A 27689-nucleotide genomic window follows, 5' to 3' on the forward strand; every position below is an offset into this window, starting at 1 on the left:
GACAAATTCCCATTTGTTAACATCTTCACTGCTCTACGGTAACAAGACATTTTCCACATTAATGTTGCCATATTCTAAAGCAGTGATTACCTCAATGTAGATGAAATTCACTCCTGTGCAGTTCAAGACCTATGCATCATGTAAGGGTTTAAGGGGTACATAGGGGTGAATTCGCAATTGCAGGACTGCAGAAGAATGAATGGTTTATGATGTACAAGGCAGAAGATAATCCAGAGTTAGCTCATTTCCAACCACAGAATCTTTATTGCTGGTGCTGCTGCAATGGGCAGAAAGCACAGCTGGATTTTCAGATCTAGGTAGAACTTGCAGCGTGGACAATAAGAGAAGCTGTCATGTGAGCAAATTTGATCTGGAATAACAGAATCATGAAACCCCATGATGGCATTGTTAGAGTTGCTTTTCCAACTCTGATCAGACACCACTTGTTGAATGAAGCCACTTCACTGTCCTACAGGCTCTGCACCACAGAACCACCTGGGAATTACTGAATGATGTCAACAAAGTGAGCTCTGGCCCTCTTCTATACACAAGAGAGGAGTTTGACAGGGCACTGGAAAAGGCCTGCTCTTCACTGGAAAAAGGTTTTGGTTTCCGGCTCCTTTTATCTGCACAGATATATCTAATATAATCCCTCTCTCAAAAGCATGGCAGCATTGTGTAACAGAAAATATTTATCCACTGACTTCATATGGAACCACATGCAACAAGAGAGAGTTAGTGATGCTAAACTCAGAGACTAAATCCTCAGAGGCTGATTTCATCTTTATTCCCCAGAAAACACACACTCTCAGTGGCTGGAAGACTGTAACTCCGGTCAGAAAGGATCCAAAGAGCAGTTTTGCAAACTTCTGAGCACAAAACTGGACAGGAATGGAGACAGCAGAATCATAGGAGAGGCAGCTGCGCATGTGGAGGTTCTGTGGCAAATGACACAAGGACATCCGTTTGGGCCCACTTTCTTGAGAGCACCCGTACCATTTAACAGCCAATTAATATGTATTTTTGAAAATGAGGAATGGGGTAAACAGGAAGCTAAATCTTCCTTTGCCAGGTCTCTCCCTTCAGTCCCTGCTGCATTAAATGAGAACTGTAAATACTGGAGAGCTCAGACAGGCGTTTTTATTGAGAAGGAAAGCTATGGCCTGGGCAGTAAGCCCTGGCTAGGACCCAGCTATTTGTGTTGGCTTCAGTGCTGATGGTTAATTTCTTTTTATTTTGCTTTACTTTACTCCTTTAACTCATTTTATTTGTTTGCCCTTTCTCCCCCTCCTTACCTAATTCTCTAAGAATCATGTCCAAGTTTGGCACTGACCTCTGCTCTCCTGACTCCTCTCCACGCGTAGGATCCACAAAAAGACTTAGGCACTGCAACGCTGAGCATCACGGCACCTAACTTAGGAATGTAGAAAATCACAGGAACAACACTGGGTGTAGGTGCTTATCTCACAAAACCGAGTTAGGCAGCTAGGCTGCCTCTACAATGAATGGGGGGACAGAGCATCTAAGAATGCGATCCACACAAGCCAGCATGGGAACAGCCTAAGCCAGCCAGCACACCCCTCTCTCCCGTTAGCAACCCATGAACAGGAACCAGCCCAACTCCAGGCTGAGAGGTAGGAAACCCCTGTTCAAATCCAGAAAGAGGAATCGAACCTGGGTCTCCCACATCCCAGGTGAGTGCTGCTGATTACTACTTGTCCTACCTGCAGTAGACATGGAGAACAATTGGTCACTGTCCTCTTTATAACAACCCTTAACGTATCTGAAGACTTTTCAGGTCCTCCACAGCCTTCTTTTCCCAAGACTAAACATGTGTTGTTGTTTTTAAGCCTTTCCTCATAGGTCAGGTTTTCTAAACCTTTATCATTTTTGTTGCTCTTCTCTGGACTCTCTCCAATTTGTCCACATCTTCCCTAAAGTGTGCTGCCCAGAACTGGACACAGCACTCCAGCTGAGGCATCCCTGGTGCAATTACCCCGTGTCTGACATACAATACTCCTGTTACGACACCCCAGCGTATTACCAGTTGCAAAAAAGGCTGGCTCTCATCTAATTTGTGATCCACTATCAGCCCCCGATCATTGTCAGCAGTATGACCACACCTAGCCAGTTATTCCCCATTTTGTAGACGGGGGTGTGCGGTGGGTCTCACAATGATTTGTTGTTCCTTACTGCAGACCAATTTAGAAACCAAGCAGCACGTTATGCAAGACAAGGTCTTGCCTAAATCAGTCACAGCCACTAATTATTGCATGATGGCCTTTTCTTTCATCCAGCCCAGGCGTATAACTGTTTTAAATTGCCTAGCTCATGTTTTGCATTCGTGACTCAGAAAAATTACAGCAAATTGAGCTATTTGGTTGCTTGGTTACTCCTCTGTTCTGACAGGAAGCTGAGGAGAGAAAAGGTACCTTAGCTTTAATTAATTCAGGGTGGCTGACTCATCCTATTGTAGACTATGGGGTCTAATAATACCTGGCTCTTACAGAGCGCTTTTATACGTTCACCCACCACAGTGCTTTCCAGAGGACGGTATCACTAGCCCTTTTTACAGACGGGAAACTGAGAATGTTATTTCTTATTGTTAAAAGACTGAGGACTGGATGGCCTAGAGGTATTCACAATGGGACACTGCCCTTTCAACTACACCCAGCCGTGTCCAGCCATTGCCATCAGAGGCTTTTTTGGAAGGAGCTGCAGGACTCAGTCTAGCCTCTTGACGTCCACATCACAAAACTTCTTTTGGCCTCTTTATGGGCAGTCCCAGCAAGGAAGGGCAGGACTGCATGGTCCACAGAGACTGAGCCCCTCCTTTGGTTAGGAGCAGCTGCTCTAGAGCACAGCCTAAGGTACTGAAAAAAGTTATGAACTGCACACTTCGTTCACTAAGCCTCCCTGTCTCCAAAGCTTTCCAGGCCCCAATGTCTGTTCCATGTATCCGATTTGAGCAAGTGATGAAGCTTCACAGCGCAAGGACTTAGGGCTGGAGCCATTCACAGCACTGCTGAAACAATACCAGTCGCACATTCTAGCTGGAACTGATAAGGGAGCCCAAAAGGGTTTCCATCCAGGAATTAGATACTAGGCTCCTGTAACAATCCCAGTCTTTGTCACATGGTACCCTGAACCAAAATATTTGTCTTCTGATGCAAGGCAACTGCCTTCCCCTCTTCTGATATTCAGAACAATTAGTGTTTACACAGCTGCTCTAAAAAACACACTATGCTGCCCTCTGTCAGGTTAAATGTAAAACAAGCATGTGAACGAACAAAATTATTCCCCTCAAACTCTTCCATACCCTAGAAATTTGTCACTGGCATCCAATAATTATACTCCAAGTCCATTCATTCTGCACATTGGTAACAGCAGCATGCTCCCAGTATATACATTTCTGCTTGGCACACAGCTGTCTGAACGGCCACAGTGAAGCTAAGGGACTAGAGTAGATCTCGTTCCCCTCCCAATCCTTGTCCAGGTACACGCTAACATGTTTCAAGCTCATTCATGCTTGAAAAAATATTACAGCTACAAGTGAAAAACCTTTTATTCAGTCATAACAAATAGTAAAATAAAACAGCTTTTTTATTCCAACACATCACTTCCAATGCTTACACAGGTCAGAACGGACTCTGCCAGTGCAGTTATTTTCATGCCTCAGTCAGGGATTCCCAAACATCACCATTCACATCCCCCTTATAGACCCTTCATTAAACAAGTGGTTTTAAACATTCAAATGCTCATTGCAAATTTGCATGCAAGAAAGAAAGAAAGACCCAGCTGACATCCTGTCACTATGCTCACAAGGAAGAGATGGAATAAAGAGTCAAATTTAGTAGCAAATTTACTCTGGAAGGCAAAAGAGGTTAAATGTATAAAATAATGAAGAAACTGTGTCAGATGCCAACAGTGGATTCAGTCTGGTAGAGAAAGTCATGGTGTCAGCTTTGCTCTAACTAAATGATGGTAAACCCCCCCCAATTATGCTAAGACTTCACTTTATCATCTCACAAACTGCAGTAACTAATGGCATGTCTACACTGCAGCAGGCAGCGAGCCTCCCAGCCCGGGCAGACAGACTCACGCTAACTCGGCTAAAAGTAACAGTGTTGACCAGCTACAATGTCCACACTGCCATTTTTGGTGCACTAGCTCAAGCCGGGCTAGCACGAGTCTGCCTAGCTGGGCTGCGCAGGCTGGCAGCTGCAGTGTAGACACACCCTAAGTTGTTAACCAGGTGGAATAATTAGGCTGTAAGATTGTGTTTTAAATTAACATTGTACTAATATTGGCTACTTCTTTTTCTGTGTTTTTCCTCATTCTTTTATAGTAAAAAAAAGCCCTATTTATTCCACACAGGTTTACATGAAAGTCATATAAGAAGGTTCAACACACTTTGGCTTTTTTTTTTTCCCCCTAGTAAAAAATGTTTGATTAAAAACGACGCATTAGTTACTAGATGCAAATCTTCACCATGAGTGTGAAACAATCCTGAACGAGTGAGACCGCCCTCGGTATAAACCTCAACCCCACCTCCCAAAAAAAGAAAAGTTCTGCTCTTCCCACCCTCTTCCTGTTCCTGTCCTGTCCGATTTGCAAATGCTAGTTATGTGAGAGCTGGGGTAGTGATCTAATTTTTCTATTGCAGCATTGTCTAATGTAGTACATTGGTCTGGAATCTGAATTTATGGTATAAACCTCAGGTTTTCCAGTAAGTAAAAAAATATATAGAAAGAGATAAAGACTTTTCTTATACCGCAAATAGAGTTATCAGTTTTTTCATGCGGTAACTGATGGCAGCTTTCATTTTACATTTTCATGTACAGGCAAAGTAGTCGTCATTCAAGCTGTGACAATATTAAAGAGAACGAATGTGAAAAATATAGGAGGCAGTAGAAATTCATCACACTTCTATCTGACGGGGGCGGTGGTGTTACAAAAACACCCAGACAGATTGAGCGCTCTGATGAGTTTAGGACGCTAATACCAATGGTAGCATGTGGCAGCTCTATGGAACAACAGATTATAAATGAAATAAGCTGGCCACGGACAAGTGTGTTTGCACTTAGGCTGGAGCCACCAAGTATCTGTGTGAAGGTTGCAAAATAAAACAGTGATTAATAAGCAGGCTTTCCTGCCAAGTGGGAGGAAATGGCCTGGGGGGAACAGATGTTCTCTCCTGCCCTGAATTATGCTAAGCCCTTTATTTTCCCCCAGTTGATTTTGCATACTATATATATATATAAAATACATCATAAAACAATCTATGGACTCTTCCCAGCTGCATACCTGAAGACTTAAAAACAAATCAAATCACACCTTAATGGACCACATGTATTACAGCATCATTCTGGAGGGAGAGAAGGAGAAATTGTTCTCTCTGAATTGTCTAAAGACAACGGGGCGCCTGTCTTTCCCTGCGACTATACAATGCTGTGTTTTGTATGCCCCTGCTAAACATGAATCAAAATGCCTACAGAAGGTCTAAATTAGCCATTCACTTCAACTTGCCTGAACATTCTCTTCCTGATAATGTATGGCAGCCACTGAACCATGCTGGGCTATTTCAAATGTAGGGCCCAAACCTACGAACACTTATGGAAATGATAGGTCAAGGAGACCATTCACTTGAGCACAGTTACTCACCTGCAAAAGTGTTTGCAAGACGGGGGTCTGAGTGAGTCATCATTTTTGTAAGCTACTTTTCCTAAAAGTCAATTTGCTGTTGGTGAAAGGTACCATATGTTGGCATCCTGGGAAACTGATGTCCCATTTAGCCAGAGAACAGGAACAGGGTACGTGCACACTGACCCCACCAGAGCACCTCAACCCTGACCTGGTCGCACCACTTCTACAGATGATTTTCTAGAAAGAGAATTACAGAATATAGAACCTCCTTATCCCTCTACAAAATATGGACAATGCGAAAACACTGATCTCAGGACATGGGAAATTAACAAGCTCTGCCATCACATCCATGCTGCCTTGCTTAAGCTGGGATATGTAGTGTACAAAAGTCCTAGCACCTTTGTCTCTTTCATAGGGCTCAAAAAAAATGTACTGGAAATCTCCAGCAAAAGAAAGGACAGCTTCCAGCAGCAAAGAAGGGCATTACCTCTCCTATTACCATTGCTATAAATGCTCACACAGAACTTAAACCTTCATTTAATCAACCTAACCACACAACAAATCATCCTGCTGGAAATTTGCAGGATTCTCCCTCGCTCCAGAATAACCAGGCCTCCAAAAGGGAGGAGTCAAGATATGGTGCAGAGCTGAACCTGGCTGTTGAGAAGTAACCAAAAAAGGGCCTGTGACTATCAAAGTATTTGTGTCTAACCCGATTTCTAGAAAAAAGGTTGAGAGGGTTAAATCTGGCTCATCTGCTTCAGCACAGAACAGTGAAAAAAATCAAAAGGGGAAACCAACTTCTCGGTTTGTTTCATTTGTTAAAAAATAAATAGAAATTTTGCACGGTCATTAGGTGTTATAAACAGGTTTCACACATCCTCAGCAGCAGGAGCCCAATTCTCTCCTCTCAGCTCTTCCACCAGTCCCTCTGCAGGCTTGCTCCCCGTGTGGTCCATGAACATGTTGGGAATATCTTTGCCAAAATAGATTTTGCTGTTTGATGCAATAGCTTTGTATTTCATCAGCTGCAAGTACTCAGGAGTTAGTTTTAGCTGCATGAAGAGAAAACAGAACATCAGCAGCCGTCCAGATTTACTGACTAACAAGCTTTTGTTGTGATCACATAGGGATCCATTTTTCCAGAGCACTAGTGTACCTGGCAGACAACCGAAAACATGAATACAAATCTTCTTCCTATTTAAAGAAACACCAGCAAACACAGTGTTCCCTTCCGGTATCTGCTGTTGGCAGTGATCCCCCTAACTCTACACCCGAGAGTTTTGTCCATTTGATTTCTCCTTCTCCCGCTTGCTGCTCCCCAGCAGGTTCATGGCTCTGCTAGATTGATGACTTCCATGGATAAGAGCAGCATGATTCTGATCTGGCCTGTAATCAGATCCTCTCATAATAAGCATCCTCTAGAGGCCTGCTCCATTTGTGCAAGAAGTTTGCCAGGTGGCACACAGAGCATTAGTTAAAACTTTCTGGCTGTAGCAGAGCTAACATCATATCCAAGTGCTGCAGCTCTAGCTCTCTCTAGAGAGGGAACCTTGGTCTCAAAAGCATTTAACAGAGCGGCCTCCATAAAGCACAAGCCAGCACATTTAGGCTTCCTCTGGACAGATTCATATTTACAGAACGTAAGAACAGCCATACTGGGTCAGACCAAAGGTCGATCTAGCCCAGTATCCTGTCTTCCGATGGGCCAGGTGCCCCAGAGGGAATGAACAGAACAGGTAATCATCAAGTGATCCATCCCCTGTCGTTCATTCCCAGTTTCTGGCAAACAGAGGCTAGGGACACCATTCCTGCCCATCCTGGCTAATAGCCATTGATGGAACTATCCTCCATGAATTTATCTAGTTCTTTTTTGAACCCTGTTATAGTCTTGACCTTCACAACATCCTCTGCTAAGGAGTTCCACAGGTTGACTGTGTGTTGTGTGGACAAAGTGCGATTCTAGTCTAATGATTAACTCTCCTCCAGAGCGAATGCCACCAAAATACTAATGTAAACACTGTTCAAACAGTGCCCCCATCAGTCTGGCCTGATTTTCAGTAACTACATTTATTTTGTACATGTAGCAGGGAGTCACTATCACAGCTGGCTTTTTTTTTCTTTCCTCTTTTAAACTATCAGCTCTTCAGCACATGGACCATCTTCTTGTTCTGTTTGTACAGTGCCTAGCACAAAGGGACAAATAAATACCTTGTTAGCTTCTGCTATCTTCATGGCAGTGTAGCATTCGGCGTCAGCTTTTGCCTTCTCCCTAGCAAGGAATGCACCATCTGTAAGGAAAACCATGGCAGCCATTTAAACACAAGAGAGCATGCAGCTGCTGTAACTTGTTAAACATTGTGCTCCACATTTGGACCCATCTTTGTATTCACAGTAGCATCCACACACTGCCAGGGTATCCACACCACTACCCAACTATGGGTGGCACACCTGGGCCATGGGGGAAGAAATAGGGCCAGAAGCTACAGTCTCTCCCCACACCTGAAATGTAATGGGATGATTATACACCAATGCTTCCCCTGCAAGAGAGGCAAATGGCTAATCTCTTCACCCTCCTCCAAAACGCAGTCATCTCTTGGGGAAAAGCATGGCAGCTAGCAATCCTACACACCACATCTGGACAGGACATAAAGAACACCCCATCAAACTGAAACCACAGGCGGAATTTTAGGTAGCGAATGTAATTACCCAAACTGTAATTTGGCCAGGACACTGCGGCTAACATCCCAATACTTGTGTAAGAGTCAGGGGATCTTTAACCCTTAAACTCAGGCCCCTGGATGGGCTCTTAGCTTGGCTTTTTCCAGGATTTCAAGAGCTGGGCAAACAAAGGGTTTGATCCTGCAAGACGTTGAGTGCTCAAGTCGTAGAGAACCATCTCCCGTCAGTATCAGGCAGGGATATAAGATTAAACATTTTATCAAGGTCATCTAAAGAAACCAACACTTCCCCACTGCCTATTGCATTCTTCTTTTACCCAGACTTTTTGTGGTTAACCATATTTAATGAACACTAATGTTACACTGGCACAATCTGTAAATCCAGGCTTATCTGTATGGTCCACTGTGTTCCCTGGATATTCACAGGCTGTTTTAGGGCACCCAACTCAGCGAGCAATAACACTCCCCAATCCAGGCTTGTCAGAGTGCACTGGGATCCTATTCAAGCTGTTTCAAAGCAAACAACTGGATAAACCATTCCTTTATCTCCACCAATAGGGAGAACATCCACATTTAAAAACAATACCAGCAGCTGGAAGGTTGTGAATTGAGGCTTCGCTCCATTTGGCCAACTAATGAGAACACTCTGCCGACTCAGTCAGAGCAGCTGGAAGGGCGGAGGCAGGGCAAAAATTCCCTGCCTGCAGGACGCACGGGCTGCTGCCTGGTATGGAGCTGGAGTGAAGGCCTGGCACCTGGTGACATGTATTCATAAGAAATAAAAACTATTGTAGTTCTGCTGGGAACTTCTTAATGAGAAGCTGCTGATCTGTAAAACTCTAATTGGCTCCTCAGTGGGCTTCTGTAAAAACCTGACAGGGCCTATAATGAACATAATTGGAAATAGGGCCTTGCAGCTCTGAGCCAGAGAGACAGAGCCCTTTTCTTGTCCTGGAATTTGCCTGACACAAGGCACTGCATGGGGAAAAGCCCTCTCAGTTAAGAGCTCAAGCTCCTATAAAGCACTCAGAACCATCACCTTGGAAAAGAAAAATTATTTGAGAGAGATAATTGGCAAGGAAATGCTTCCATTCCTGCCCCTAGTCAATAATGGCCCCTAAAGGAAGCAAACAGCAATTCCAGATGGGTGTGAATAACGCAGGAATCCATGACAGGAGAAGACAGAATATAGGGCTTGTTTACTGCTGATAATGCTTAAAGAGAAACACTCACTTCTTTAGCCTAGGGAGATTCCTCCTCTCCCCCTCCCACACACACACACCATCACCTCTCTAAGACAAAAAGAAAAGGAGGACTTGTGGCACCTTAGAGACTAACAAATTTATTTGAGCATAAGCTTTTGTGAGCTACAGCTCACTTCATCGGATGCATTCAGTGGAAAATACAGTGGGGGGATTTATATACACAGAGAACATGAAACAAAGGGTGTTACCATCCACACTGTAAGGAGAGCAATCAGGTAAGGTGAGCTATTACCAGAAGGAGAGCGGGGTGGGGGAACCTTTTGTAGTGATAATCAAGGGGGGCCATTTCCAGCAGTTGACAAGAACGTCTGAGGAAAGCTGGGGGGGGGGCGGGGGGGTGAGGGGAGGAATAAACATGGGGAAATAGTTTATTCCCCCCCACTTTCCTCAGACTTCTTGTCAACTGCTGGAAATGGCCCACCTTGATTATCACTACAAAAGTTCGTGCCAAAGGCTAGCAATAGCTCACCTTACCTGATCACTCTCGTTACAGTGTGTATGGTAACACCCATTGTTTCATGTTCTCTGTGCATATAAATCTCCCCACTGTATTTTTCACTGAATGCATCCAATGAAGTGAGCTGTAGTTCACGAAAGCTTATGCTCAAATAAATTTGCTAGTCTCTAAGGTGCCACAAGTCCTCCTTTTCTTTTTGCGGATACAGACTAACATTGCTGCTACTCTGAAACCTCTCTAAGACACACCACCTTGATCTTTGGATCTTGAAAGCTGCAAGGCAGGCCTCTGCTTATCTCAGAACTGGATAAACTGGTGAGATGGGTTTGGCCACTTTTTTTTTTTTTCCTTTTGACTAGACCAAAGATCTAGAGCTACATTTACAAACTCCTGACAGGTGTCCACATTTTAGAAAAATTCTGAAGAAAGAGGGGCAGATGTAAATTTCCATGGAACACTGTGGGTGTCTGAATGGAATGGCATGGCAGGACCATACCCTGAGAGGATTTCCTAATGAAGTTCTAGGATATTCTGTTTCTGGAAGATGCTCTGCCTGGTTCTTAGGTGTGTCCCTTTGGGAGAGTGGGAGTCTGCAGTGCTGGCTCCTGCAATACTGTTGATAATCACACTGCCTGCCTCCCGTGCTGCAGCAACAAGTGTCTCGGAGTTTGTTTGGGGCTCTCCAACTTTGGTACATTTGCCAGAGTGAACACGTCCTACTCTCCCAATAGACCTAGTCCCTCCAAGCGCTCCAGTGTGAAATGCGGATGGAAATGAAGGGAAGAATCTGAGCACGCAGACAAATAAGTTTTGAACGTTGCAATGCATTTCGAGGTTCACATGAAAGGTTATTGCATCAACCATACACAGGGGTTCAATATGAAAGGCCTCTATACTTTCACATGGGGGCTCAGTCATGCTGTGGTTAGACTTTGGCCAACTCTATGTGCCTCAGTTTACCCATAAAAGAAATAGGGATAATACTGCCCCACCTCATAGCAGCATCGTGAGGACTAACTAAAATATCTGTGATGTGCTTTGAAATCTTCCGAGAAGAAGCACAAAGGAATTTGTTTATTGGAAAGGTTGTTGCTCACCTTCAATCTCTGAAATTTTCTTCTCCGTTTCCTTTTCCATCACCTTCTGTCCATACGTTATTTCAGCCACTTGGGCAATTTTTTCTGCCTCTGTAGTGGTAAAGGAAACATCTCGATGCCCAAAGAGTTATGACCCGAGCTCCTTTCCCACAGAAGCAATCTCAGCCACACACCCCCTTATACTCCCTCTGGCAAACCCAATCCTTATGGGGCAGATCTACACTGCAACTGAAGGTACAACTGCAGCAGGTGTAGACCCATGTGAGCTAGCTTTGATCTAGCTAGCTCAGGTACCAATATCAGCGAAGCCACCAGGGAGCCAAGGTACGTACCTGGGCAGCTAGCCCATGCTGCAGCCTATGCTGCCATGGCTTCACTTTTATTGATACCCCAGTTAGCTAGATTAAAGCTATCTTAGGTATGTTCACACATGCGGCGCACACACCTTGGATTGCAGTGTGGACATACCCTATACAGGCACTTTCAGCCCCCAAGAGGTACAGCATCACATCCACGGATGTTTGTAGTCAAAGCAAGCACAGGGAAACCATCTGAGAAGCCCAGAGCTTTGCGGAGGCTTTACCTGAGCAAGAGATGGGTATCAAGCAGAAAGAGAACACTCTGCATTTTCACATCTACAAGATACAGAGCTGTTCAAAGAACTCCTGGCAGCAGCCCAAATGAGGGGGAACTCATTTTTAAACAGACTTAGTCACAGGAACCTGTGACTGCACATTTACTGTAAAATTCTGTATTTTGATTAGAGACATTCACAACGAATCCCTCGGTTCACACCTTCAGTGGTGCAGTTGTCACTGTGCTTGCTGTTAACAGACTCTGGACAGAACCAGCTAGACTAGAGATGGGCTAGAGCTTCTCTCACCCTCCCCAAACGTCAGTGCCTGCCTCTTCCCACTTCACACAAACCACCAGCGTTAATCTTGTTTATAGTCGCCTTATTTAAAATCTCTTCGAGCCACCATCGGACGACACTGCTGCTCGCACAAGACCCAGCAGAGGCACATGTGCTGCGTGTACTTCCAGAGAGGTGTTTGGGTTAGCCACCCACCCACGCCTGGAAAGCTTCTCAACTAGCCACAAGTATGGGAGATGCATATACAGACCAATCAGGGCCTTCTTCCTCTCCGTCTCTGCTTCCTTCTCCACGACCTTCTGCTTCTGAGCCGCAATCAGCAGCTTCGTCTTCTCGCTCTCCCTAGTGAGCCAGAACAAGCCAGATGTACAACTGCAGCGACCACACGGGATCTGAGTTCTCGAAAGTGCAGCCATCCTCCCTAGGTGACAGCCACGCCTTCCATGCTTGTCCCATTGCAACCCGCTTGCATGACACTGGTAGATTCTCTCTCTAGAGTGCATTTGCAGGGGCAGGTTGTGGACAGAACAATGCATACACTCACACTCTACCTCGCTAATTTCATAGACAAAAACCCACTCCATTTTCCTGACCCAATAAATAAAAAGTCCTTTCCTCCCCCACAACAAGTAAAGGTGCTATTTTGCATGATCACCCAGTATGTGATGTGTACTGCTGTCCTCTGCTGGTTGAATCAGACCTGCTCCAGTGAGCAGATCACCCTCTAGTGGAGGGCAGTTGATAGAGGATATAAGCACTAATTACTCGGATACACACCTATAAATTTACCGTTAGTGGAGGTATCAAATTATTAAATTAGGAACACAAAGCAGAAAGTGAAGCTATATAAAAAACCTTAGCCTTCAACATAGCCATAGCTATAAGTTTTCCCTTTCTCACTTGGAAATTTTGGAAACTTTTCTATTTGTAAGAAAATAGCTTTGGGAGGTGTACGTGCAGGATTAAATGCTACTTTTTTTTATTTAGTAAAATGGCTCCGGATCTCTCTCACCCCCACTGTCCTACTGCCTTCTAAGAACGAAGTGAAATTAAAGAACATTCTCTTTTGAAAACATCACCCTCATGTTTTCTCCTAAAATTTCAACCATTTCAAAAACAGCACACGGAGCAGAAGTCAGGCCTGAGGAACTAGTCACTCTCCAAAGTACATCACACCCCGTGCTCTATTTGTAGTGACAGAGGAGATAAAAACGGGCTGATCATAAAAATAAGGAATCCCCATACTGTGGCCGCATCAAACACAAGCTACCTGGACTTCTGGGGTAGGGACACAGGCTTGGGAGAGGATTTGGGGAGAAAGGAAGACCTTTCTTGATTACTCTCTCTTTGGTGGCAAAGTGCTGAGAGAACCTGTGTGTTTCTGAATGGTCAGTGCAAGACAGGCTGCTGGCTTAGAAAGTGTTGAAACAACAGGATCATGTCGTCAAGTATTATTAAAACAAGTTATTTCAAAGCTTTGTGAAGTCTTCAGCCTGCTGTATCAACAATTTCTTCATCGCCATTCAAAGAGCAGGATTATGGATTATCCACCCCGCCATTTGTGCACACTCACCAAGAGGCCCTTGAAGGCATAGTGTCAAGGTCAACGGGCCCACAAATGAACCACTTTTGCCACTCAAATGCCTGCGCACACACAAAATACAGAAAAACCTTCCCATCGGCAGAGGCGTGCTTGCATGATGCCATTCCCATCACTTGGGCCTCCTGCCCATGGCAATGAGCCAGCATGAGGGTAAACGAGTGTGTCTGGCAGAGGGCACTGAAATCACAGCATACTATGAAAACATATTAGTCTGGATGACAAATTCACTTTGGTAACACAAAGGTGAGAGTCCCAGGCACTTACATGAGTTCATAATTCCTCCGAATTGTTTCTGGAATGTTTGGCTTCGTAACGCGGACTGCCTGGAAAGACAGTGAATAGGAGGAAGGTAGACAAACAGCTAACATGCCGCGAGAAACCAAAACACTGGCAACAAAACTGTGGGACTTAAAATTGGGCCAAAGATAATTAGTTGCCTCAAGGAACTCAACATGGAGTCTAGTTGGTAGAGCCGTTTTCCAGAAATGACTTATAGCTCTCCATCCCTGCCCAGCACTGCACACCCAATCTCATAAGCATTTCTGTACCAGATGGGATTGTCCTCCCCATGATCAGCACTTTGTACAGCCCAGGTGTGATCCTGATTACCTGTATAATGAGTCCAGGGGCCATGGTGGTCAGGTCCTGCTGCAAAGCCAGTTTAAGGTTTTCATCAATCTGATCTGGTATCAAAAAAGTGAGACATGGTTAAAGAACACACAAGGCACTTGGCTCTCAGATCATCTGTGGAGTTATTCAGGATAGGCTTTGATTTAGCATTCTTGGAAATGAAACACAAGTTGAGGTTAGATACACAGAGGCTACATATCCCATAGGGGAAATCAAGACACACCTGTGTGCATGTGTGCACTTTTTTTTTCCCCTAACAAAACCCCAGTCTTGAGCCAGGCCCTGAAGCCTTTGAGTAAATCAGGTTTGATTTAAAATTTCAGGCGGAAAACAAGCAAAACAAGATGGTATCACAAACAAGATGCAAGACCAGACAAAACTGGCGGTGAAACCAAAATACCGTAATTGGGGTGAGGTGGGGAGGACGAATAGTGGACGGGTGGTCTGTCTTGATGGTGAACTTGCACCACCAATATCTACAAAAGAAGGGTATTTACAAACTCCTGCAACCTTCCACAGCTCCAGTAATATACCTTTGGGATTTATGGACCCCGGAGGTACTCTCAGAATCCACATTACTGGGAATAAATGGACAATTACTCAGTCAACTGGCAGTATCTCAAGGGATAACTGGGATTGGATCCTTATCCACTGTGCCTACCACTCAGATGCACAGGGCACCTCTGACTGCCAAATTCAGAACCAGGGAAGGAATATTATCTCAGGATATCATACCAGCAGGGACCTCAAGGGACTTTCATCTTTCTCCGAGCACTGAGCAGGTGTCATGTTACGAGATCAGGTGGACGTACACAGCTTGGCAAGTTTCCTGTAGTGTCAGGGGTCCTCGGGCAACAGGGGATCTGGATCCTCCCTAATGTCTATTTCTGGGTTTCTTCTAAGAGTCTCTCTGTTAGAGGAACTCAGGGATGCCACAACGCTCCAGTGAGTACTCAAGGAAATGTCCACAAGCATGGTGTGTTTGCAAGTAAATTCTGAGCTATTCTAACCAATGTCCCCCAACGCTATCATTCCAAACAGGTCCTGGAGCAGTCCTGGTAATTTAAAACCTGGCCTAGCCAGGCCTTGATCTACCCAGGCTGAATGTGTGCCAGCAAGAGACAGAACAAGGAAAAGGCAGAAAGGTAAAAGGTCACATTTGTTAGTTTAATAGGTTGGACACATTTTCATCAGCAAATCCACTTGGCTCAGTGGGTAGGAATTAACTTTAGTGTAGCTGGGGAATTTCAAAAGGAACTAAAGAATTCAAAGCCCTGCTTCAATGAAAGCTTCAATGAAAGTTGTATGTTCCATTGGGGCCTGCTGAGAAATGCAACAGGAAAATAAAAAATTAACAGCCCTGAAAGTGATCGAGGCTCACTCCCTCAGTTATTAGCTTTGTCCCAGTTCAGGTGTCTGGAATTCACATTCAAAACACAGTTCAGGCAGGAGTTTAGGAAACAGCTGTTATCAGTTTCCTGCACCTGCCTCCAGATGTAGAGGCAGAGAATGGTGACATAGGTCTGTATTCAATGGGCTGCACCTCATTTCTAACTCCTCAGCCAAAAAGCATCCTGCTCAGACAGAAACAATCATGAAGGAGTGCATATAAATGTATACAGACCCTTCCTTCAGAGCAAATCAGTTTACTTTAGTCTCTTTTTAGCAACTATCAGCAGCAGCTGCTGATGTCATCTGGAGACATCTATGGGTGAAGAATTAATATATTTTCTGATAATTCCCCTCCTGTTTCTCTATAGAAGCGAGTCCCAATGATATATTTTGTAGCAGTGCACTGTCAGAACAGGGATCTCTTAGTCCCTTAAAAAGTGAAGTTCTGATACAGTAGTTAATGATTAGTAACCATCACACATTCCGATAGGAAGACTAGATCAGGGAGTCTCAAGGAGGAACCCGCAGGGTGTTTGTGCAAATGTCACACAGTGAGCCTGGGCTCCGGTTTGAGATAAGTATTGCAAAGACAGTCTCACAATTTTAAAAGAAAAATTAATCCTGAGAACAACAAAAGAATTTATAAAGGGTAACGGTCAATTAAGACATTTTGTTTGTCCCTCTACTATCAGGACACCCTCCTGTAAGAGGTTCTCCTAGTCTCTGCACAGTCTAGTTTTAAGATGACCTGCAGTCAGAATGGAGGATAATCTGTCCAGTCCTGAGAGATTCCCCTGTTCTCAAACACCCACATGGCATGCCTAGGTAGTATGGTAATAGCTGCTTTAGTAGAACCAAGATATAAGCTCCCCATACAGCATTTTACTTGCCCTGAATGAGTAACATTTCTTGATAGGCGACTAAGCTCTCGTTTATATTTTTTATGATTGGACCAGTAAATTTCTCATGACTATTTTGCAAGGGTTAGCTAAACAGAGCCATCTACCTGATGAAGCTTCCACACCTTAGCTAGGACAATCAGCTGTTCTGTTTGTGACCAGGGTTGGTTCTGTTTAATTATAGTTACACATTCCTTATACTTCTGGCTCCAGAGGCACGTGTAACTATAACTAATTAAACTGAACCAACCCTGGTCACGAATGGAATAGCTACTGGAGTGATCTCCTCTGAATCCTATCAGTTATGGAGAGGGGCCTAAAGGAGGCTCTGATTGTTTACTACTAGATTTTGTGTGGTAGCAGCAGAAAACCTTGCTGAAGCAACAGTAGAAAAAGGCTAATGTAGTGCCCATCTTTAAAAAAGGGAAGGAGGAGGATCCTGGGAACTACAGGCCAGTCAGCCTCACTTCAGTACCTGGAAAAATCATGGAGCAGGTCCTCAAGGAATCAATTCTGAGGAGAGGAAAGTGATCAGGAACAGTCAGCATGGATTCACCAAGGGCAAGTCATGCCTGACTAATCTAATTGCCTTCTGTGACGAGATAACTGGCTCTGTGGATGAGGGGAAAGCGGTGGACGTGTTGTTCCTTGACTTTAGCAAAGCTTTTGACACGGTCTCCCACAGTATTCTTGCCAGCAAGTTAAAGAAGTATGGGCTGGATGAATGGACTATAAGGTGGATAAAAAGTTGGCTAGATTGTCGGGCTCAATACATAGTGATCAATGGCTCCTTGTCTAGTTGGCAGCCGGTATCAAGTGGAGTGCCTCAAGGGTCGGTCCTCGGGCTGGTTTTGTTCAATATCTTCATAAATGATCTGGAGGATGGTGTGGATTGCACCCTCAGCAAGTTTGCAGATGACACTAAACTTGGAGGAGAAGCAGATACGCTGGAGGGTAGGGATAGGATACAGAGGGACTAGACAAATTAGAGGATTGGGCCAAAAGAAATCTGATGAGGTTCAACAAGAACAAGTGCAGAGTCCTGCACTTAGGACAGAAGAATCCCATGCACCGCTACAGACTAGGGACCGAATGGCTCAGCAGCAGTTCTGCAGAAAAGGATCTAGGGGTTACAGTGGACGAGGAGCTGGATATGAGTCAACAGTGTGCCCTTGTTGCCAAGAAGGCCAATGGCATTTTGGGATGTATACGTAGGGGCATTGCCAGCAGATCGAGAGACGTGATCATCCCCCTCTATTCGACATTGGTGAGGCCTCATCTGGAGTACTGTGTCCAGTTTTGGGCCCCACACTACAAGAAGGATGTGGAAAAATTGGAAAGAGTCCAGCAGAGGGCAACAAAAATGATTAGGGGACTGGAACACATGACTTATGAGGAGAGGCTGAGGGAACTGGGATTGTTTAGTCTCCTGAAGAGAAGAATGAGGGGGGATTTGATAGCTGCTGTCAACTACCTGAAAGGGGGTTCCAAAGAGGATGGATCTAGACTGTTCTCAGTGGTAGCAGATGACAGAACAAGGAGTAATGGTCTCAAGTTGCAGTGGGGGAGGTTTAGGTTGGATATTAGGAAAAACTTTTTCCCTAGGAGGGTGGTGAAACACTGGAATGCGTTACCTAGGGAAGTGGTGGAATCTCCTTCCTTTGAGGTTTTCAAGGTCAGGCTTGACAAAGCCCTGGCTGGGATGATTTAGTTGGGGATTGGTCCTGCTTTGAGCAGGGGGTTGGACTAGATGACCTCCTGAGGTCCCTTCCAACCCTGATATTCTATGATTCTAGATGTTGTTAGGTTCGGGTGAATGTGACAATTCATCTGTAAAGGTTACAGTGACCCAGGGCAGAGATGGGGCTCACCAAACAGCTCAATGTAGACCTCCTGAAGAGTGTGAACACTGCAGAACTGGTTCAGCTCATGATGAATCTTGTTGAAGATGAGTGCTTTGTCATAGTCTGCTGTGTAGTTCTTCACTATGTCATACACTGGTGAGAAGGAGAGAGGTTTGCATTAGACCTGAATGGCGGTGGTCTTGAGTCGGGCTCCACCTGGGATACGTGCAATGGGAGCTTGATACATCTGCACTAATCACTGGGGGGCGACTCACGGCCAATGCCTGGAGCCTTCCCACTAGCAAGTGAACAAAATGGAAAGAAGATCTCTGCACTGCAGAAGCGCACTTTGTTCATTTATTTTGAGAGGGAAGGTTTAATTACTGATGCTAATACTTCATAATGTACAACCAATGTTCTGTCATATGCTTTGTAAACATAATGAAGTCTTAGTAACACCAGACCTTTCTATAGCATCTGCTATTAAATCTTTGCTGAGAAGCAGTGAGACACGGATTATGTGTCTGAACAATATGATATGTGGATTAGTGAGTTTGGGCATGTACAAAGCAATTTGTGAGACTCTCAGAGCAGGAGGAAGCCCCCAGGCCCAAAGCTGTACATGGATTTACTTTTAATCAATGGGACCTAAAATGGTCTGGTTCTGTTCCACTCTCCATGAATTTTTTGTGGACCCACGAGTGTATTCACAAGCAGAGAGGTTTGCCCTGATGTTCTTGGCCAATGTATCCACCCTTTTCCAATGTGCTAGATGGTTCCTGCACTCTACCCCAGAGGTGGCTGCATTTCAGTGGGACTCTATAAATCAGTTTGTGATGTATTTCGAGTGAAAGGTGCTCAAATCTCTTAATCTGTGTCTCACATGCCAATTCTCTGATGGTATTCTGAACCCCTTCTCCCACCCTTTGTCTATTTAGATTGTTAGCTCTTCGTGACAGTGCCTAGCAAAACACCACTGGGATTCATAGGGGCTACTATGATATAAATAATAATAATCTGATAGGCATTATAGGTATTACAATGAAAGGTACTAGAAAAATGAGTATATCTGTGGTAGTAAGTAATAAGAACATGTAAGTGATAACAAAACACAGAGAAATATATAAAAAATAGTAAAACGGGTTCTGTCTCTTAACATTTAAAATTAAGTTTGGGCGTAAACACTTAAGTTTAAAGAGCAGAGGGCTTTAAAGGGGACATTGCTGAATTTCTGTGGCTCTTCCGGCCTCCAAAATCAATCACTGCACAAGCAGAAAAGATTTCTCAACCCCATGCTGCATTAGCAGGAACATAATGAGCTTTCAGAAGGCAAAAGCCGTACTAACGCTCAGATCTGACAGTCCTTCATACTGTAGCCTCGCAGACTCATTGGCAGAGATAACTCACCAGCACCTTGGATCAGGAAATTCACCACTTCGATCCTGTCAAAATAAATCATCACTCCCCCACTGTGAAAGAAAGAGAAAAAGAAAAGGAGGGTGTAACATTCCAAACTAAATAAAGCTGCTCAGGGATACACCCAGGGTCGAGGGTGGGTGTAAGATGTATGCAGTACTGGCTCTTCTAGAACAAGGCACTGCTTCTCCATAATTATTCAGCACTTAAAGGCGACTAGGATGCGGGGCAGAGAACAGAGCTCACAGCAGCACAATCCTGCATCTGAACCCATTCATAAAAGCAAATTCTTATTTCACAATTTGCTAGAGGCTGATCATGCAACTGTCACAGACAACATCAGGAGGGACCAGTCATGGAGACAACACCCTCTAGCGGACTGAAAGGGACACTTCACAACCTTTGGTAACAGTGGTTCACAGTGGTGGGCCTGCACTTACAGCAAATCCAAGTGGATGGTTTTGGGGGAACCCCAAGAACAATGGCCCAGTTTACTCTGGATTTAGCTACACGTAAGCTAGGAATAATGGGTTCTAGTTTGGGAGGAGCAGGTCTAGTGGTTAGAGTGTGTGTGTGTGGGGGGTCTCTGGACTCCTGAATCCTTTCCTTAGTTCTTTGACTCTCTTGTGACCTCACACGAGTCACTTATCCTCTTTGTGCCTCTATTTTCCCACTGGCAAAGTGAGGATAAAACCTGCTTCACAGAGAGCATGTGAGGCTCAGGATTTTAGATCCATGGACAGAAAGCGCTAAGTAAAGGATTAGACATGGAAAAGGCTCTGAAGTCAATTGTAATGCAGTCTATCCTCACTTGAAATTTAAGGAGGCCAAGAATCAGGCCATGAAGACTTAGTTCCCCTCTCAAGCCTAGAGACAAGAGCAGTCACACCCATAAGGACATTCATGCCCTGGAGTGGGTAGAGTATTTCCACTGCCCCCTTCCCCAGGGTACCACAGTGGGAAGCCACAGTCAGCATCTACCTGACACCACAGAAGCCCCACCAGTTGAGGCTGTAGAGTGGAGGCTCTGAAACAGCATGTTCCCTGCCTGCCCTGACCATGGCCCTGCCCCAGTCAGCACAACACAATTTTCAGGCTGTGATGAGCTAATGTGTGCTCTCAGTAGAGGTAAGCTGTAGTCACCACAACCTATACCCTGATGGACTTTCCGCTCCTGGGAACCTTACATCCTGGTTTATGCCAGCAGAAGTCTTTTTTTTTTTTTTTTTTTTGCCAGAGATGAATCAAATCAGTGGACTTTAAGAGAACTGCCAAGTTATAGGAAGTTCTCGCTCGTTGTTACTATTATACAGTCGCATTATTGACTGTATGTTATTCTGAAGTGGTATAACACTAAGAGCAGAGTGTTATTGTTTTCCTACTAAGAACAAACACACACACACACACACCCCCCCCCAAACATGCAGCTACAATAAGGCAACAAATGTTAAAGTATGCTGGAGCTTCCTGAAAACATAGGATCCAGTTCAGGGGCAGGGCAGGGCGGCACCTGACCAGCCTGCTAACAGGAACAAAGGGCAAAGTACATTCAACTACTGCAAGCTATGATTCAGCATGGGGAGAAACCAAGAAGAAAAACTGGAGTAACTTGATTGCTGTGCCAGATGATGGTCCGACATCTCACCTGGTACCACAAGGAACATTTTTCACCTCATCTGTCTGCAATGTAGTCTAGAGAGAGAGAGAGAAAGAACAAAGATTCAGTTAAGAGCCAGCCTGCTTACAGTACAAGAGTTATGTAGTTCCTTTGTTTTTCATCAGCTTTCCTGTCATCTTACAGAGTATTTCCTCTCAGGTTCCTCATTACATCACCCCTTTGTCCTGGAATAGCCTGGGGAACTGCAAAAGCCAGAACTAAATCTGCTTCTATTGATTATTCCGCCATCTGCTGTCCAGCGCTTGTCAGCTCTAGGGATAAACCTTAAAGCCACTTGTCCAAAGGTTGCTCAACAGAAAGAATGCATCACTGCATAATTCTTTGAGAGCATTTGCCAGTGATCTAGCCTGCAAGTTTACTGGACAGGTTCTAAGTCCCCACTTTGGGATGTTTATTCCCCTGCTTGAAAGAAAAACTGGGGAAAAGAAAGATGTACCATCCCAAGAGAAAGATCATGGGGAAAAAGCCCAGAAAATTCAGAGCAGGCCTGGGGCAACTCCAGTGATGCAAACCTTGCAGCAGTCTGTTGTATCTAACCGAGGCTGGAGTAGGAGGAACTACAAAAAAGAACGAACGTAATGCAAAAGACCATTTACAGTGCAGGGTCTCTATGTCCCCTGCTGCTCTGGCCCCATGCAGAGGTCCTACACAAGCCTTATGTACCCACAGGGCTTTAAGTGGTACATATGCCTTGCATTGGCCCTCTGCACATAGGCCATTTTCACCCTTTGTGGAAGTAGAGTCTGACCAGCTCCCACTGACTTCAGTGAACATTGGATCAGGTTCATACTGAGCATAAGGGCATTTCCCTCTCCTGCCTAGATTCTCCTCTGGGAGGTTTCTGAGAGTGCCATCATCAGTCTTGTGCCAGCAACATCACAGGTTGTTGCCCTGGAAAAGATTGTGATGTCCCAAATGTAGCATTCTCTGACCAACTTGGTGGGAAAACACTAATGTAAGCAGACAAATGCAAAAATACCTGCACTGATTTGTAGGAAGTTATAAAGGGGAGCATAAGGTGGAAGCCAGGTCCACTGGTGGAAGTCAGCAATGCGCCACCTCTGCAGGAGAAGAAACAAAGAGAAGAATGGTACACAGTTTATTCACAAGTATCTGCAGATCCTTTGACTATAGGAAGACACGGAAGCATTAAAGATTAGATGCACTGAAAAGGTAAATAAACTGACATCATCTTGTCACTTCCAAACAGAGACAGATATCTGCAAATATATCTGCATTTGTCATCTGTGCTTGGACACTTTTCTCCTTTAATTTAAGTGCTTGATACAGTTTGTGTACCCTGAATTCAGAGCATATTGAAGACACTTTAGATAATCAGCACATACTAAAACCTTACAAGCTCTTCCCATCTCTGATAAGAAAAGGAAAAGTTGTTCTCTGTGGTTGTGGGGGGTTGGTTTTGCTTTGTCACAAGCCACATCCAATTGCCAGTTAGGATATGAAAAGTCACCAGCTAGCTAAGAGTCAGACACACAGCATGATGATTGCAGATTTGAAAACCTTTTCAAAGTTATGATGAATACATGAGGAAAGACTTTAGCAATTAATGAACCCGAATGACACAAATAACCCAAAGCAGCTGGAGAGCCCGCCAGTCTCAGAAAACAAATGGAGACGGAATAAATATACCCTAAGACTAAACAGTTGAAAATCAGTGCCATGGGATTTGGACCTTTCACCTCCAGGTCACTGGTTCAAATCCAGCCCAGGCTGATAGTAATCAAAAGTTATCACCCAACAGCTAGTCAGTAGCTTATGTGGAATGAGTTGGTGAGAAGGCCCTCAATCCAGTCCCCAATGGACAGCTGTCCACATCACAAAAACATGCCCTTACATTTGTCACTAATCACTCCCCTAGTTGGCAGGCTCAGTAGTGGTGCTAAAGGTTGAATAAGCCATGGAGACTGAATTACTCTCTCTCGCACATAGAGATGGTCTCTTTAGGTCAGAGCATATCTCTGAAGCTGATGCTGTCAACGTTTTATCTTATCTGAGGATGAACAGAGGACTTAAATCCTCATGGCTGTCAGGTCTGCACCTTTCACCAACATCTCCATAGTCAGTCCCTCCTTCACCTGCCAGCCAGCCAAGACCATACATTGAACTTCTGTTTCTCGCCTAACAGAGCTGATATCATCACAAGCACCTGAAGCAGAGCAGAGAGCTGCAGTCCTTATTTCAATATCAGGGTTATGGGGTGTCATCAACTCTTCTGGGGAAAACACAGAAGCTCAAACTCAGACTTTACATCCAAGTGAAGGAGGATGAGTCACAAGATATTTCATACTAAAGTGGAATTACTGATAATTTCTAAGACTGCTTGAGTGTCTTCTGTTACCAATCTGGGATCACAAACTATGTCTTTCCCCAACTCCACCCTCCTTTGACAGAATATTGGCATCTGATGGGGAAGCCACTGGGTTGTGGTTTCAAAATACCGTGAATCCAAACAATATTCCAGATGGATGTCTTACCTATAATAAACACCAATATGTCCTTCTTCAATTTTGTGTACTGCAGAGAAGAGAGCTGCAGCCAGAAAACTAACAGACAGCGCTGCTATCGCACCTAGTTGGGCCATCCCTGAGAGCACAGCCTAGGGAAAGGGAATGTAAAGCACATGAGATCAAAGATTGAGGCAAACTGAGAAATATTTAACTAAATGTATTTAGCCTACTACTGACACCAGCTCGAATAATAACTATACTTCCAGCAGAGGATCTCAAAGTGCTTCACAAAAATTAAGCCCCTCAGGTATTCCCAGGAGGTAGGTTTTACTCCCATTTTATAAACAGGGAAACTGAGGCAGAGAACTCACATGCCCGTTGTCACAGAGTGAATCTGTAATAGAGCTGGGAACTGAACTCAGAAGTCCTGACTCCAACTCTCCCGCTCTAGCCACTGGATAACATCTCAGCTCTGTCTCTCTCTGTGTTTAGATTTACTAAAATATTAGTTTTAAGACATAGCCTACCAGTGCATTTGGGGTACAGTTAAAGGAACCAGAAAGCCAAGAGCCTAGTGCAACTTCCACCTCACGTTATCAGTGTAGATATCCTATTCTCCAGGCTCAGTCTCCGTGGAGTTTAAAGCTGTTTTGCTATAGTAGCAACATGCACAAGTGGCACACGCAGTCTGTGTGATGTGGGCACATTAACTCCAGGAGTTACATATGCCCCTCCACAGGAGGGGAGGCCTCTTGCAGTCCTGACCAAATTATACAGGCTGCCCAACAAAGCAGCACATGCAGCTCTGCCACTGTAATTTTGACCTGCGCCCACAGAATGGTCATTGCATGTTATTTCCCAACAAACCATTATTTACGATTTGTGAATATCAGAAAGAGCGCACATGGGAGCGCATATGATCTTAAGGAAAGGTTACTTAGAACCGTAAATCCTTAGATGTTATACAAAAAACACCACGTCTCTTTCCTTTTCCGAGGAAGGCTTTGAGCCATGCTATAGACACGGGGTATAATTCGTAACCACAAACACAAGGCCAAACATATTTGCCTGTTAAGTAGCTCGTACCCTCAGGCATTAAAAGGAATCCTAATACCCAATCCAAGCTGCTGCCATCTCCTTCCCTCCTCCCCCAGCCGCACCCTTCCCACCCTTTTGCTGCTGGTTTACTCAGACTCTGGTCTTGGGTTAGATTGTAAATTACGCTGGGGAAGGGACCTTGTCTCCGTCTTTTCACCCGTGCGGTGCCTGCCTGACCTGGGGGGCTGGATAAACCACGGTCACCCCCTGCCTGCCCCTGGGGATGAAGCAGCCATAAGGGAAACCTCAGACAGCAAACTCCAGGAGGAGCTGTGCTTAAATGAGCCTTCACCCCGCGGAGGCTGAGCCCTGAGGAGAAGGGGGGCGCCAGTCCCAGGCTTGGGGACAGCGGGGGGGGAGGGGTGAGCCCTGAGGAGAAGGGGGGCGCCGGTCCCAGGCTTGGGGACAGCGGGGGGGGAGGGGTGAGCCCTGAGGAGAAGGGGGGCGCCGGTCCCAGGCTTGGGGGCAGTGGGGGGGAGGGGTGAGCCCTGAGGAGAAGGGGGCGCCGGTCCCAGGCTTGGGGGCAGCGGGAGGGGGGGCTGGAAAGAGTCCAGCCCTGGTGTGGAGGGGCCCATCAAGGGGAGGGGGTCTTGGGGGGGAGGGGTCCCCGAAGAAGGAGTGGGAGCCTGGGAGGGGGGCTGGCCCTGTGGGGGAGGGGGCCGGGATCCCCAGGGTGGGCGGGCCCTGGGGGCAGGAGGGGGAAGGGACAACCCTGGGGAGCAAGGGGGGGGGATGACCCGGCGGAGCGGGGGCAGGGATCTAGGCCGGGCGTGGGAGGGAGGGTTCCCGCACTCACCGCCTGCTGCAGCGACTTCCGGGTGTCGCCGCGGTGACGCTGATACCATCATCACTGCGCGCCGCCCCCGGCCCCGCGAGCCCTGCAGTTCCAGCGGCGGCTCCGCCAGGGGGAGCCAGAGACTCACGCCCTGGCTTGTGCGTGGGGTCCGCACCGGCCTGCCAGTGCCAAGGCGGGGCGGGCTCCTGGGTCCTATTCCTGGATCCCGCACCGACCCACTGTGCAGCCCCGGACGCCTGGGTCCTGTTCCTGCCTCTGGCTCCCACACCGACCCACCGTGCAGCCCCGGACGCCTGGGTCCTGTTCCTGCCTCTGGCTCCCACACCGACCCACCGTGCAGCCCCGGACGCCTGGGTCCTGTTCCTGTGCCTGGCTCCCGCACCGACCCACTGTGCAGCCCCGGACGCCTGGGTCCTGTTCCTGCACCTGGCTCCCACACCGACCCACCGTGCAGCTGTGGACTCCTGGGTTCTGTTCCTGGGCCTGGCTCCCACACCGACCCACTGTGCAGCCCCGGACGCCTGGGTCCTGTTCCTGCACCTGGCTCCCACACCGACCCACCGTGCAGCTGTGGACTCCTGGGTTCTGTTCCTGGGCCTGGCTCCCACACCGACCCACTGTGTAGCCCCAGACTTCTGGGCCCTTTTCCTGGCTCCGATGCTCACTTGTTATGTGGCCATCAGTTTGCCATGGTCCTATGCCTCTTTCCAAAACTGCCTCACCCCTGTGGCCCATGAGTCCTGGGTTCTGTTCTCAGGTCTGACACCAAGGCTTCTTATAGCATATAGTCTCTATATATATGTATATGATTTATAGTCTCAGCTCTGTCACTGACTTAGCAGATGAACGTGCACAAGTCATTTCGTCTTGACTTGAAGTCATTGATTTTCAATAGGCTCCTAAATCTCTGTTGAAGATGAGAGATTAGGTCCATCAATGGCTATTAGCAAAGATGGTCAGGGATGCAATCCCATGCTTGGGGCGACGCTAAACCTCTGACTGCCAGAAGCCAGGCATGGAAGACAGGGCTGGATCGCTCCATAATTGCACTGTTCCATACAATCCCTGAAGCACTGGTACGGGCCACTGTTGGAGACAGACTACTGGGCATGATAGACCACGATCACCCAGCATGGCAGTTCTTATGACTTACATGCTTTTGAAAATTTTACCCTTAGCGTTTTTGCACCTCAGTTTCTGCATCTGCAAAATGGGGGTTGTAGTGAAAGTCTGTGAATTAACATTTGTAAATGCCTTGGCTGAAAACTCTATATGCAGCCAGCTCAGGTAAAGTCACGCTCAGCTGACTGGCTGCAAGCACAATTCCATGCTGGGAAATTCAGTGCACACAGTACTGCTGATAGTTGGCATTGCAGAACCAGCTAGCATCCCAGGTGTCTGCAAGTTGATGGACACAGTCACTCTTGAAATACAGAGACAGGATGGGTGAGGTAATATCCTTTATTGGATCAACTTCTGTTGGTGAGAGAGACAAGCTTGGAGCTTACTTAGCCAGAGCTCTTCTTCAGGTAGCCTGAAAGCTTGTCTCTTTCACCAGCAGAAAATGATCCAATAAAAGCTTTTTCCTTAAAACATGGCTACAACAACACTGCAAGCAACTCTTGAAATGTACAGTTTTTAGCTTTCTGAAAGGAACCAGGGCTCTGCCGCTTCCCTTCTTTATCTGTTACCCACACCACGTGACACACAACAGCATGGACTGCTGTCGGAGAACTAGCAGTAGCCACTTGGCTCCATCAAATTAGTAAATTACATTCACACACAGGAATAGTTTTCTACAAATGCAAGTGTGCAAAAGATTTCTTTAGCCCTCCGTGGCCTGGA

The 27689-nt window shown here is 45.8% G+C and overlaps 1 protein-coding gene across 2 annotated transcripts; it reads right to left on the reverse strand.

Moving 5' to 3' along the window:
• Positions 1–3547: 3547 nt before the first annotated feature.
• On the reverse strand, positions 3548–25900 carry ERLIN2 (ER lipid raft associated 2). Of its 2 annotated transcripts, XM_048829288.2 has the most exons (12): positions 25845–25900; positions 23978–24099; positions 22462–22543; positions 21450–21496; positions 19796–19857; positions 18416–18541; positions 14233–14306; positions 13888–13946; positions 12271–12362; positions 11147–11236; positions 7858–7937; positions 3548–6701 (listed from the first exon to the last, which is right to left on the reverse strand). In XM_048829288.2, exons 2-12 carry the CDS (start codon positions 24082–24084, stop codon positions 6519–6521), a joined length of 1002 nt encoding a protein of 333 aa, XP_048685245.2. In that variant the 5' UTR covers positions 24085–24099; positions 25845–25900; the 3' UTR covers positions 3548–6518. The 2 variants fall into 2 exon arrangements, with proteins under 2 accessions (XP_048685245.2, XP_074979611.1); XM_075123510.1 differs by lacking the exon at positions 18416–18541.
• Positions 25901–27689: the final 1789 nt, after the last annotated feature.

The sequence above is a fragment of the Caretta caretta genome, chromosome 26, assembly GCF_965140235.1.
Source record: "Caretta caretta isolate rCarCar2 chromosome 26, rCarCar1.hap1, whole genome shotgun sequence".
Taxonomy (NCBI): Eukaryota; Metazoa; Chordata; order Testudines; family Cheloniidae; genus Caretta; species Caretta caretta.

Excerpts from the sequence above, each read along its gene's own strand:
- ERLIN2 (XM_048829288.2), bottom strand. The coding sequence starts at position 24,084 with ATGGCCCAACTAGGTGCGATAGCAGCGCTGTCTGTTAGTTTTCTGGCT. Across the intron at positions 11,237-12,270 it reads GAGGAAGAAGGCCCTGATTG|AGGCAGAAAAAATTGCCCAA; the intron begins GTCTGTATATGC and ends TTACCACTACAG. Across the intron at positions 7,938-11,146 it reads GAAAATTTCAGAGATTGAAG|ATGGTGCATTCCTTGCTAGG; the intron begins GTGAGCAACAAC and ends TTTTCCTTACAG.